The sequence below is a fragment of the Triticum aestivum genome, chromosome 3B (genome assembly GCF_018294505.1).
Source record: "Triticum aestivum cultivar Chinese Spring chromosome 3B, IWGSC CS RefSeq v2.1, whole genome shotgun sequence".
NCBI classification, from domain to species: Eukaryota; Viridiplantae; Streptophyta; class Magnoliopsida; order Poales; family Poaceae; genus Triticum; species Triticum aestivum.
This window is the reverse complement of record NC_057801.1, coordinates 184676116-184689752: the sequence shown is the minus strand read 5'-3', so window position 1 is coordinate 184689752 and position 13637 is coordinate 184676116. Positions and strand designations below refer to the sequence as shown.

The 13637-nt window shown below is 54.1% G+C and overlaps 1 protein-coding gene across 1 annotated transcript; it reads left to right on the top strand.

The window, feature by feature from the left end:
• Positions 1-5176: 5176 nt before the first annotated feature.
• On the top strand, positions 5177-7456 carry LOC123065189 (cell division control protein 48 homolog D-like). The gene has a single exon (XM_044488538.1). The coding sequence runs from the start codon at positions 5192-5194 to the stop codon at positions 7454-7456; it is 2265 nt and encodes a 754-aa protein (XP_044344473.1). The 5' UTR covers positions 5177-5191.
• The last annotated feature ends 6181 nt before the right edge of the window (positions 7457-13637 follow it).

The following is a 13637-nucleotide window of genomic DNA, read 5'->3' as shown; positions in this document are numbered from 1 at the left end:
CCTTACCCGCGCAGCCACCAGAGCCGGCCCAGTTCCCCCCTCCCAGCCGGCCCAGCCCACCTCCTCCTCCCCCTTGTCCTCTTCCTCCTCTGCCAGGAGGACGGACACCGCACGCACGCGCGCACGCGGAGGCCTCCACCTCCTGCTTCGCCGTGGCAGCCTCCCCGACTCCCTCGCGACGCCACGGAGACACCCTCGCCCCCTGCACCTCCCCTCTCTCCCCCTGGACCCCATTCCCTCCTCTGTTTCCCTCTCGCACACACCACCGAGCGGAGCTCGCCGCCATCGTCGCCGTACCCATGGCCACCGGCCACCCCTAGCCTCACCGACGCCCAGGGAGCTCCGCCTCGACCCCCTCCTTCCTCCCCACCGACCCACGGCCCTCCGGAAGCCCTGCAACGCCGTCACCATCGCCGTTCCGTCACCGGCCACCGAAGCTCCCCTCCGTCGATTCGCCGGGCCCCGTGCCTCCCCTGCCTCGCCAGCAGCACCAGAAGAACCGCGGTGAGCCCTCGACCCGATTTCCCCTCTCCCCGTGCCCCACCTCCCTCTCTAGCTAGCCCCACCACTTTGCCCGAGAATCTCTCGCCGCCGGCCATGGCGTGGCCGTGGCCACAGCCACCCCAGCTCGTATCCGAGCCCACTAACGTGCTCACCGTGATCTCAGGAGTCCGTAGCACGCCCCAGCTCCTCCTGCCGTGCTCCCTAACCCCGACCCCGAGATTGCCCGAACTCCGGCAGCCGCAAAAGAGCTCGCCGCCGGCAGCTCCGGCCACCCCAGCTGCTGTCACTTACCTCTTTAGATGCGCCTTCCTCCCAGGAACCCGTAGGAGCAAACCGCACGTCAAATGGTGCTCCGTAGCGAGCGCACGGTGCACCTCCGCTGTCGGCCGTGGTCGTCGCCGGCGACTGCCGACGTGGCACGCCTAATTAGCACTAATGACGCTCTAAACACCCCCCCACAGCCACTGACAGTGGGCCCCGTAGCGGGTCAAAGCCCGGGTCAACGCGGGATTAGCCCCTGTGTCACTGACGTGTGGACCCCACACGTCAGGTTTGACCTGGACCGCCCGTTGACCTGCTGAGGTCAGCATGAGGTCATGCTGACTCCATAATTCATTTTCTGGAATTATTTTAATTCTAAATATTCAGGAAATTTCAGAAAATGCCTAAAACTTCCAAAATTCATAGAAAATTAACCGTAACTCCAAATTAAATAATTTATATATGAAAAATTATCAGAAAAATTCAAGGAATCCATCTGTACCATTTTCATGCATGTTAGAACAACTTATCACTACTGTTTAGAGCAAATGAAGTGAATGACATTTAAATAATCACATATGGAGTTTGAATTTGAATCTTGTATTCAAACCAACTTCATTTAATCTGTTGCTAGTTGCATTAGCTCAAAACACATTCATATTGCCATGTCATGAGCATGCATCATATTGTGCATTGCATTGATTGTATTTCTTCTTTGTTGCCGGTATTTGTCCCCTCTCGATAGACGTGATACCGATGATGTGATCGTTGACACTGATGAAGACTCAATGTTATCTTCAGAAGTGCCAGGCAAGCAAAACCCCCTTGTTCATTCCGATACAATCCTACTCTCTCGCTCCTGCTCTCTTTTAATGCATTAGGACAACACCGATTTTTCTGTTACTTGCTGCGGTAGCTGAACCCCTTTATCCTTTGCATGACCTGTCATTGCCACAGTAAATAGATGAAACCCACTAGCATGAGTAGGAGTTGTTTGAGCCCTGTTGTGCCTACTCATTCATGTTTGTTTGTCATGCCTGCTACTGCTTAGAGTTGAGTCAGGTCTGATTCATCGGGGATGAATCAGAGGTGTGTGAACATGTCCTACTGTGTGTGAGCTAAGTGTGTGAACACGTTTTGGTAAAGGTAGCGGTGAGAGGCCATGTAGGAGTACATGGTGGGTTGTCTCATTGCAGCCGTCCTCAGGAACTGAGTTCTGTGTTTGTGATCCATGATTCAGCTACTACCACGCATTGGGCCCGAAACCAATGGACCCACTCGGCTTCTTGATCACCCTTGTCCTCTGTCCAGGAGTTGCAAGTAGTTTCTGGTGTTTGTAGTATGCTGGAGGCCGTGGACAGCGCTGACCGTAGGGGTGGGCTGTGATGCGGTAGGCACGTGGCCGGGTAAACCGGGCACCCGTTTGGTGTCACGGAACCCTGTACACATCGTTTGGGGCTGTGAGCGAAACTCCGGCCGGATCTCCTCATGGATGGAACCCGAATAGGCGATAAACCTGGACTAGAGACTTGAGTGTTTAGGCAGGCCGTGGCCGACACCCACGTTGGGCTTCCGCTTGAAGGTTGCCGAGTACATGTCGTGTAAACGGCGGTAAGTGGTGAGAGCGTGTGTGAAGAAGTACACCCCTGCAGGGTTAATATGATCTATTCAAATAGCCGTGTCCGCGGAAAAGGACTTCTGGGTTGCTTATATCAGTTCATAGACAAGTGAAAGTGGATACTCTAAAATACGCAAGATAAGCGTGAGTGCTATGGATGGCGTTCTTGTAGGGGAACGGGAGCGGATCCATAGTGGTGTATTGCTATGGTGAATATGTGGACTCGTGTGCGCCACCTCAAAAGAGTTACATTGCAGTCGTAGTTTAGGATAGCCACCGAGTCAAAGCTGGCTTGCTGCAGTTAAACCCCACCATCCCTTTGTTGATAATGATGCATATGTAGTTAGTTCTGATGTAAGTCTTGCTGGGTACATTTGTACTCACGTTTGCCTATTTTATGTTTTTGCAGAGAGACTTCAGTCTCACTAGTAATTCCGCGTGGTCTTCGACGTTTAGCTTGATACCTCAGCTACGATCTTGTGCCCTCGGCAGGATCTGATAGTTAGTTAGGCTTCTCAGCCTTTTTCATTTATAGTTGTCTGTACTCAGACACGATAGCTTCCGCTTGTGCTTTGACTTGTATGCTCTGAGTGTTGGGTCATGAGACCCATGTTTGTAATATCTCGCTCCTCGGAGCCTATTGAATAAACTACTTGAGTCGTAGAGTCATTTTGTGATGCCATGTTGTATTGCACATATCGAGCATATTGTGTGTATGTTATTGAAATGCTTGGTATGTGTGGGATCTGACCATCTAGTTGTTTATCTTTAGTAGCCTCTCTTACGGGGAAATGTCTCCTAGTGTTTCCACCGAGCCATGGTAGCTTGCTACTGCTCCGGAACACTTAGGCTGGCCGGCATGTGTCCTTCTTCGTTCCTGTGTCTGTCCCTTCGGGGAAATGTCACGCGATGAATACCGGAGTCCTGTTAGCCCGCTACAGCCCGGTTCACCGGAGTCCTGCTAGCCCAGTGCTACAGCCTGGTTTCACTCGCTGATGACCGACACGTTCGATGCTGGGTCATGGATGCCTGTCCCTGTAAGTCTGTGCCACTTTGGGTTTACGACTAGCCATGTCAGCCCGGGCTCTTTATCATATGGATGCTAGCGACACTGTCATATACGTGTGCCAAAAGGCGCAAACGGTCCCGGGCTAAGGTAAGGCGACACCTGTGGAATACCGCGCGTGAGGCCGCAAAGTGATATGAGGTGTTACATGCTAGATCGATGTGGCATTGAGTCGAGGTCCTGACATCTATGATCAAAGAACCAAATCCGAAATCATTTCTTGCCATAGTGGTGAGCGGCCAGCAGCTGGAAACACCCAATTTGATAGCAGCTGCAGGCAGCAACAAGAGATGAGCAGCAGACAACCACAAACAGGAGCAACAACCCACTAGGCTGGCTGCTGCTTGCTGGATCTCACTGGATAGAAGGAGGAGCTTGCTGGATCTTGCTAGATAGGAGGGGGAACGCCTGGAGCTTGCTGTAGAGCAGGGAAGGCACCAAGAGCTTGCTGGAGATGGCTGCTGGAGAGCAGGGGAAGTATTCTCACAGAGTAGCTGTGAGGACACACAGAGGAGCTGCTGGAGAGCAGCTCCTACAGGTTGATGACGAAGATGGGATGGGGCAGCGATGTGGATGTCTCCTCACCAGACAGATCCGCCTGAATCACCTCACCGGCGGCGATTTCATGGGTGGCGGCTGGAAGAGGGACTAGGGTTTGGTCCTGGTCTGATACCATGTTAGAAAACGTGAGGAAGAGAGAATGACCGAACAGTTTTCTGTATTGAGGAGGAGAGAGAGATATACAAGGTTACATGGGCCTGGGCCTCACTCTAGAATATGGGCCTGGGCATGTACAAGACAAACACAATATACTTCACTCTAGACTATGGGCCTGGGCCTGTACAAGACAAACACAACATACTTCACTCTAGACTATGGGCCTGGGCCTGTACAAGACAAACACAACATATATACTTAACATCATCCAGTACGGCACACTCCTTTAGTTAGAAAAAATGAAATCCAGTATGACAAACACGAACCGCGCGGAATGAAATTGGGGATGAGAATCAAAAGGGGGATAACGGATCTTACAGTGGGGGAACCACTTTAGCAGCATACTTCATCTATCTTCCCCCTCGGCCAGGCTCCATCTTCCCACTGCCGCAACACGTAAATGTGTAGATAGCATTTAGGCAGAAAAATAAAAACAGACAGATTGGGAGAGAACATGAAGGACATGAACACACATAATGTTGATGGAGGGAGATGAAGAATAAGCGTCGGTCACCGCCGAGTGAAGGGCGCCTGAGGTCGCTGGCGCCTCCGGCCGTACATTGCAGTGGCCACCATCCTGGACTCAGGCGGAGATGAACTGAGGAGACAAAAGCTCACATCAATTTGGCAGAGGGAGAAGAAAAGAAGAAACTCCGGTCGCCGCCAGGGACGGGCCCAACGGGTGAACCGGTGAAGGCTGATGGTCTCAGCGTTACTTTGCAGCTACACGTGGACGAATATGAGGTGAACGATCTCGACTCGGAACGTACGGGCCTTCCAACCCGAGTCGATTTCTTCAGGCCGGGCCTTCAAAAGGGGGGCTGACCCCCAGGTACCCTCTTCACCGCAACACGAACGCAAACTAGCCCTCCACATCCAACGAGAGGAGCAATACACGAGAGACGCAGCAAGTCGACCAACGAGAGTTGAACGCGATGGCGTCGAAGAAGGCGGCGAACCGGCTGGTGGTGGAGGAGGCTGCCACCAACGACGACAACTCCGTGTGCACCCTCCACCCGACCACCATGGAGAAGCTCTCCATATTCAAAGGCGACATGGTGCTGCTCAAGGGCAAGCGCCGCCACAACACGGTCTGCATGGCACTGCCCGACGACACCTGCGAGGGGCACAAGCTCAGGATCAACAAGGTGGCCCGCTCCAACCTGCGCGTGCGCATCGCCGACGTCGTGTCCGTGCACCTGTGCCACGACGCCAAGTTCGGCAGGCGCGTGCACATCCTTCCCTTGGACGACACCGTCGAGGGCATCGCGGGGAACCTCTTTGACGTCTACCTCAAGCCCTACTTCGTGGACGCCTACCGCCCGCTCCACAAGGGCGACCTCTTCCTGGTGCGTGGCAGCATGCGGAGCATCGAGTTCAAGGTCATGGAGATCGACCCCGTGGTGGACTACTGCATCGTGGCGCCCGACACGGAGATCTTCTGCGAGGGCGAGCCGGTAAAGCGGGAGGACGAGGAGAGGCTTGACGACATTGGCTACGACGACGTGGGTGGCATGGGGAAACCACTGACTCTGATCAGGGAGCTCGTCGAGCTGCCACTCAGGCATCCGCAGATCTTCAAGAGCATTGGCGTCAAGCCGCCCAAGGGCATCCTCCTGTATGGCCCTCCCGGGTCCGGCAAGACGCTGATCGCCCGTGCGGTCGCCAACGAGACCGGGGCCTTCTTCTTCCTCATCAACGGCCCGAAGATAATGTCCAAGATGGCCGGAGAGAGCGAGAGCAACCTGAGGAAGGCCTTCGAGGAGGCCGAGAAGAACGCGCCCTCCATCATCTTCATTGACGAGATCGACTCCATTGCTCCGAACAGGGAGAAGACTCACGGCGAGGTCGAGAGGCGCATCGTCTCCCAGCTGCTGACTCTGATGGACGGCATGAAGGCCCGCGCGCACGTCATCGTCATGGGCGCCACGAACCGTCCCAATAGCATCGACCCTGCCTTGAGGCGCTTCGGGAGGTTCGATCGCGAGATCGACGTCGGCGTGCCAGACGAGGTCGGGCGTCTCGAAGTGCTCCGCATCCACACCAAAAACATGAAGCTGGACGAGGACGTCAACCTTAAGGTGGTTGCCAAGGATACGCACGGCTATGTCGGCGCCGACTTGGCCGCGCTCTGCACCGAGGCGGCGCTGCAATGCATCAGGGAGAAGATGGACGTCATCGACCTAGAGGACGACACCATCGACGCCGAGATCTTGAACTCCATGGCCGTCACCAATGACCACCTTAAGACGGCTCTCGTCGGCACAAACCCGTCTGCGCTACGTGAGACCGTCGTGGAGGTGCCGAACGTCAGCTGGACCGATATCGGCGGCCTCGACGGCGTCAAGAGGGAGCTGCAAGAGACCGTCCAGTACCCGGTCGAGCACCCGAAGAAATTCGAGAAGTTCGGCATGTCGCCGTCCAAGGGCGTCCTGTTCTACGGGCCACCAGGCTGCGGCAAGACCTTGCTGGCGAAGGCTATTGCCAACGAGTGCCAGGCCAACTTCATCAGCATCAAGGGGCCAGAGCTTCTCACCATGTGGTTCGGCGAGAGCGAGGCCAACGTGCGCGAGATCTTCGACAAGGCACGTCAGTCTGCGCCGTGCGTGCTGTTCTTCGACGAGCTCGACTCCATCGCTACCCAAAGGGGCGGCAGAGTGGGTGACGCCGGCGGCGCGGCGGACAGGGTCCTGAACCAGCTGCTCACCGAGATGGACGGAATGAATGCCAAAAAGACGGTCTTCATCATCGGCGCCACCAATAGGCCCGACATTATTGACTCGGCGTTGCTCCGTCCTGGCCGCCTGGACCAGCTCATCTACATCCCCTTGCCGGACGAGGCCTCGCGGCACCAGATCTTCAAGGCCTGCCTCAGGAAGTCTCCAGTGGCCAAGGACGTCGACCTCGGAGCGCTCGCAAGGTTCACCTCCGGCTTCAGCGGCGTCGACATCACAGAGATCTGCCAGAGGGCGTGCAAGTACGCCATCAGGGAGGACATTGAGAAGGACATAGAGAGGCGGAGGATGGGGAAAGACACCATGGAGGTGGACGGCGGGCTGGAACACGAGGTGGCTGAGATAAAGGCGGCTCACTTCGAGGAGTCGATGAAGTATGCGAGGCGGAGCGTGAGCGATGCCGCCATCAGGAAGTACCAGGCCTTTGCGCAGACGCTACAACAGTCTAGGGGGTTCGGCACTGAGTTCCGCTTTCCAACACGGCCACAGGCGGCAGAAGCTGCCGTCAACACCTCCGCGGCAGCTGACGAGGATGAAGACGATCTATACAAGTGATCCAGTAACCATTGTTAGAACATTGAACTAGGAGTACCAGAATTTTATAGACTATGTTTTTGTTCTCCTCGATCACTTCTTTCCATGTATATAATTTTCGTTAGTAAGAATTTATTTACATGCATTACAGACTTACAGTTGATACAGAGATAAGAAGGTCTTGTGCTTTCCGTTCATTTGTAGGCAGGGATAAAACTCTGAAAACTAGACTAAGCCGTGAACTGGACCGTGGATTGCACGCAACTAGCACGCTTCTCTCTCAACCCCCCTCTGCTCCTGCACAAGATTCAGAAGGTCACTGCATATGTCTGATACGTGAACCTGTAAGAACATGAGTTTCTTATTATTGAACATGTAAGAACTAGAGTTGAAGGCAAATATTTCATGCGGGTTTGTGTCTGATACGTGTGGCTCCCAACATGAGTTTCTTATTATTGAACCTGTAAGAACTACGTAGAGTTGAAGGCAAATATTTCATGCCGGTGCTTAGCAACCTGTGTGGCCTACTGCCGTGATGCTCGGTTAGTCCGGCTTGTCGTAGCCAGCCGGACAAATGGTCATAGAGGCGAACAAATCTCTTACATCGCTTCCTACTTTGGGGCAATTATTAATTTTTGAAAAGAGCATGGTGGGCTGGAACTTAAGGCTTAACCCAATTATTAATTATTAATTTTTCCTGGTGTTCCTTTTCTCTAAAAAAACTTAAGGCTTAACTGCTTGTCCAAACAAAGTTTGGCTTTCATGCTCTTTCCTTCTGTCATTGAAATGCTTTAAAGATTCAGTCACGATTTTCGGAAAATGTGTCATGTAGTAATACATTAACTAGTCGCTCTGCAATGTTGATTCACTGAAAGAAAAGTAAATAGCAAGAAGGTCAAGAAGTCGTAAATTACAAACAGTGTCTACATTATTTTGTACTAGTCAGATGTGTCTAAATTATTTGTAATGTTTAATTAGATACATCCTCTTTTATTCATTTTCATGACAAATATTTTCGGACGGAGGGAGTATGTACTACAGCAAATAGTGGCTTTTCTTGTATCATGTTACTTCAGTTCTTACTATGTAGTACAACAAACGGTGGCTTTTGGTGTAAACTGTTATGTGCGATATAGTGCCGTCCTAGTTCAGCTATGAACTGGCTGTCTGGTTGGAGTTCATAGAAGAACTTGGTAGATGTGGCTGTCCTGGATGAAACTTGCTATTTTCTCTTATGTCCTGTCAGACTTGCTTGTCTTAGTAACTTGACATCTCTTCGAGTTCATGTACTGAACCTAAGCTATGAGTGAGACCTAAGTTCATTAATTATGTGCCATTTTCAGATATTTTCGTCTTTTCTACATATGAAGTGTCCATGATCAAAAACACTTGTGTTAACACTCCCTCGCTCGGGGGCTCTCAGACAGATGGATCTCCTTCCTCCTTCCTCTCCCTCTCGCCCTAGTCGCCCCTCGCCCCTCCCAGCCCCTCTTCCTCGTTCGCCGGGCGAGGTCCGGTCTCCCTCCTCCCCTCTCGCCTCTGTTCCTTCCCTCCCTTCCCCCGCTCGCTTGCCGGTGTTGCCTTCTCCGCCGCCTTCTCCCCTGCCTTCGCTTGGATCTCGTTTCTGGGCTCTCGTTTCCGATGAGGAGGACCCGCGGTCTGCTGCCTCCTCCCCCCGTTTCCCGTCGGCTAGCCCTGGGCGAGCTGTGATTCCTCTTGCTGCGCCTCGCCCCCGCAAGTTCGCTCCTGGTGGCTGGGGACGGCCGGTGGCTACGGCGTCGCCTGATGCTGGTTGGATCCGGGTTTTTCATCGTCGGCGCAAGTTCGGTAAGATCTCTACGGTCTCTCCTGGGCCGGGGATTCTGGGCGGCGCTCCTGATGGGGAGCTTGGAGGCTCTCCATCTCCCTCTCCTGTTGCTGCCTCGGCTGCCTCATCGCCGGCGGCGGTGCCGCCGGGGGGGATGGCGGCGCTGGCTCCGTGTGCCCTAAATCTGGTTTCCGCCTCGGTGGCTAGTGGATCTCGGGCCGTGCCCTCTGTTGGGCTTGTTGGGCTTCACGCTTCTGGTCTGTCCAGTGGGCCCACTCCCCCCCTCTCTCATCAGTTGATGATTTCCCCCCTCTTGTCTCTGCCGGCCCAGTTAGGCCCCCCGTTATGTTGCCTGCGCCCCTTCCCTCATCGGCCCATCTAACCCGTGGGCCCAGGTGGGCACGGCTCGGTCTGGCTTTATATGGATCCCCCGCGGCTCTCTCCCCCCTTTGCTAGGTTTTCCGGCTTCCGCTGCCGACCTGCGCCGCCACCGTTCTCCCATTCATCGCCTTGTCAGATCTAGTCCTCCTCCACTTCTCCTCTCCTTTTCCGCGGTGCTCGCCATGGATAAGTCTCGGGGTTCGTCTTGTGAGGCGGTGTCGGGCAGTAAGCGGCGGCGCGAGGATTCTCCTGCTTCTGTGGTGGATCTGGAGCTCGAGGCCTTGCTCCGCTCCAAGTTGGAGGCGGAGCAGGCGGTGCCCGAGCAGGTGGCTCGTGACCGTGCGGCCCGGGCTGCGGGTCCAGAGTGGTTGCAGCGCTCGGAGCGGGAGCGCGCGCCTGGATCTGGTCCTCAGGGATCTGGCTCTGGCCCTTCGCTCTCTCCGGCGCTGATCCGTGGGAGGCGGCGGCGGCCTCCGGTGGTGGGGTTTCTTCCTCGTCGGGTTCCCTGCCTGTGCTCGGCGCGGGGCACGGCACGCCTGCTCCGGTGCGGTTCCCACCTCCCCCTCGCCCGGCTGGTGCGGGTGCAGGGTCTCGCCCGCCGCCCCGGTCTTTCGTGGGGCCGGTGCGGAGGCCCTCCGGTCCGCTCTTCGGGGCCCCTTCCTCGTCGGGGGTGGGGGACGGGCTGCTGCCTCCTCCCTCGTCGCTCCCGCAACCTCGCCCCACCTCTGCTTCCCAAAGCAACCCATCTGCGCTCACTTGCTTGGCCTGCCACAAGCCTGGTCATTTCCAATCTCGATGCACTAATCCTCCGTTCTGCCTAATCTGTCGCTCTGATGGTCACCTCACGGTTAATTGCATGAATAGACAGAAACCTCCCTCGGTTCTACAGTTTGGCTCGGGCCTCCCCGGTTGCGCCTTTTTTGCATTTGACAATGATCTCCCTGTCCTAGAGGTGGCTCCCTCGCTTTCCAATGCTGCGATCGTTTCTGTGAAGGACCAAAAGATCTCATCCCAAACTTTACTCGAAGGGCTTCGTCTCTGGGATGAGGCAGGATGGGATTGGCAAGTTGTCCAGATCTCTGAGTATGAGTTTTCGGTGGTGTTTCCTTCCAAGGACTGCTTGCGGATGATTGCCTCATGCACTAGTTTTACTCTGCCCCTCAACCAGCTGGTGGTCTCTGTCAAACTGGCTTCTTGCAATGGTACGGCGGCTGGTCCTCTTTCTCAGGTCTGGGTCTTGATTGATGATTTGCCAGCTGGGCTCCGCTTGTCTGCCTTTCTTATGGCGTTTGGGGTTCTGATTGGGAAGCCCGTGGAGGTGGATTTGGAATCCCTGAACAAGGTTGGCCCAGCAAGGATGAAGATTTGGTGTGTGGATCTGGGTCGTGTCCATGGAGCAATTGATGTCTTCCCCTCCCCCAATGGTATCAGGCTCCGGGTGCGGGTGGAGGGGGCGGCTGCTTTTCAACCCCCTCCCCCCTCCTCCTCCTTCTAACCCCTCGGATAAACGTGATAAGGAGGGGCATGGATCTATGGGTGGTAACAATCAGAGCGATGGCTCTAACCTCGGCTTCACCCAATCCGAGTGGGACGGTTTGGCTGAATCTGAACGGGAGTTGTTCCATTCCCAAGCTCCTCTGGTACTGCTCCCCGCGAGGCTGTGGCGATTCCTCCTGCTGATCCTATGGTTTCTGCTGCTGGTGATGATCTTCTGAAGAACCCTCCTCTGTCGGCTACTCCCATTTCTGGTGCTTGCTCCAACCTCCCGGTTCGTCCTATCTCCCCCACTCGCTCGGGAATTGAGGACCTGCCTGCCTCCCCTGTTCGTGACGTGGTGGGAGCCCAGTCTCAGAGGAAGAAGAAGTCTTCGGTGCGCAAATTCTCGGCTAAGAGCAGGAATTCATCGGGCTCGAAACAATCCGTGACTGGGATCTGCCGCCGCCTCGACAAGGATCTCGGGCCGATGTCTCGCTCGGGTCCCCCTCCGACCTCTCCTGCGGCTCGGTCGCCTGCGATCCGGTCTCCTGCGTCCACGGCTTGCAAAGGTAGGCATGTGGCTAACTCGGGCGGCTCTATCTTGGAGCAGGCGGAAAAGCGGGCTGCGGCGAAGGATCTTCCTACCCCAGGTATTCATCCATCTGTTGGTTCCTCTCCGGTTCGGCTGGTTTTGCCATCTCTTTCGGATAATCATCTTTTAAATATTATGTCGGATGTGGGAGTGGTGGTAGACACTTCTGTTGGCTCCCCTAGTTCTCTTCTTGCAATTATTCGGGCTAACGAGGTGGCTCAGGCGGCCATTTCTAAAGCTAAAGAGGCCGTTGCCTCCTTGGCTGTTGATTCTAGTAATATTCATGGTGCGGAGGCGGGTGTGGAAGCTGGTAGTGGCCAGCCCCAACCCAACTTTTCCAGGAGGGGCTCTACTAAGCGATCTAAATCCTGCGCGGCTCCTAGCAGGTCGAGTCTTCGCATTAAAAATTTGTCTTATAAATGAGGGCCTTATTTTGGAATATTAGAGGGTTCGGTGCTAGGGGGCGTTGTGACCAAATTAAAGATCTGGTTCGTTCGAACAACATTGATTTCGTGGGGCTGGTTGAAACCTTTAAGGAAGCTTTTTCCCCTAATGAACTCTCTGCTATCGCGGGCATGGATAGATTTGACTGGCACGTGTTACCTTCCTCGGGTCACTTGGGTGGGATCTTGATAGGCTCTAATAAAGATATTTTTGATTTTGTTGCCTATGATCATGGGGTCTTTTGGGCTAGTTATGTAGTTTGTCATAAAGCCCTGAATACTTTATGTGAGTTTATCGTGGTATATGGGCTTGCTGATCATTCTCTATCTCCTTTATTTCTTAATGAGCTCTCTGTGAAGATCGAATCTTGCAATCTCCCGATGGTTATCGGGGGTGATTTTAATCTCCTTCGTTGTCCTTCTGATAAAAGTAACGACATCTTCTCCTGGCCTTTGGCGAATGCCTTTAACGACTTTATCAGCGCCAATGCTATCTGTGAGCTTCCCCGGGGTGGAGCCCGCTTTACGTGGTCCAATCACCAGGCTAGTCCTATTAGATCAGTTCTCGACAGAGTGTTCATATGTCCCAGGTGGATTCCCTGTTTCCTAGAGCCTCCCTTGGCGCCAAATGCATTGTTGGTTCTGACCATACCCCTCTAATTCTTGACGACGGTTCTATTAATCTTAGACCCCCGGCTAGATTCCAATTTGACGCCTCTTGGCTGCTCATTGATGGTTTTGTTGATATGTTGGCTGCGAAGATATCCCTCCTGCTTTCCTCTCATGCTCGCTCTTTCGGCCCTCTAGATGACTGGAACTCGTGTTCCTACAACTTGGGTAAATTTCTCAGAGGTTGGTCTCGCAATTGTGCGGTGGAGGATCGGCATTCCAAAGATTTCCTTGAGGCACAGATCGCGGCGCTCGATCTGACGGCCGACTCTACTGGGCTTTTCGATGATGGCTAGGCGGTGCGGTATAACCTTGAGGCCGCCTTAATGCAGTTGCACCACCAGGCTGAGATTTACTGGCGCCAGCGGGGCACGCTCAACCGGACTCTCAAAGGTGACTCCCCCACGGCCTATTTCTTTGCCACCGCGAACGGTAGGAGGAGACGCTGTGGTATTAACAGCTTGATTATCAATGGTGTGCGTTCTTCGGACCAGTCTGTTATTATGGCTCACGTGGTGGATTTCTTCTCTATGCTGCTTGGGGCTAAACCTCCTTCGGGCTTCTCTATCTCCCCATCTCTTTGGAACCTGGGTCTAAAAATCTCCGGCTGAGGAAAATGCTTCATTGATGATTCCCCTCTCTGATCAGGAAATCTGGGATGTAGTTAACTCTGCTAATCCGAATGCTGCTTCCAGGCCAGACGGCTTTTCTATTCCTTTCTTTCGGAAATTCTGGCCTCAGTTAAAGCAGCTGGTGTGCAATGTTATCCAGGGTTTTTGCCTTGGTACTATCGATATCTCCCGCTTGAACTACGCCGTTATTTCCCTGATCCCC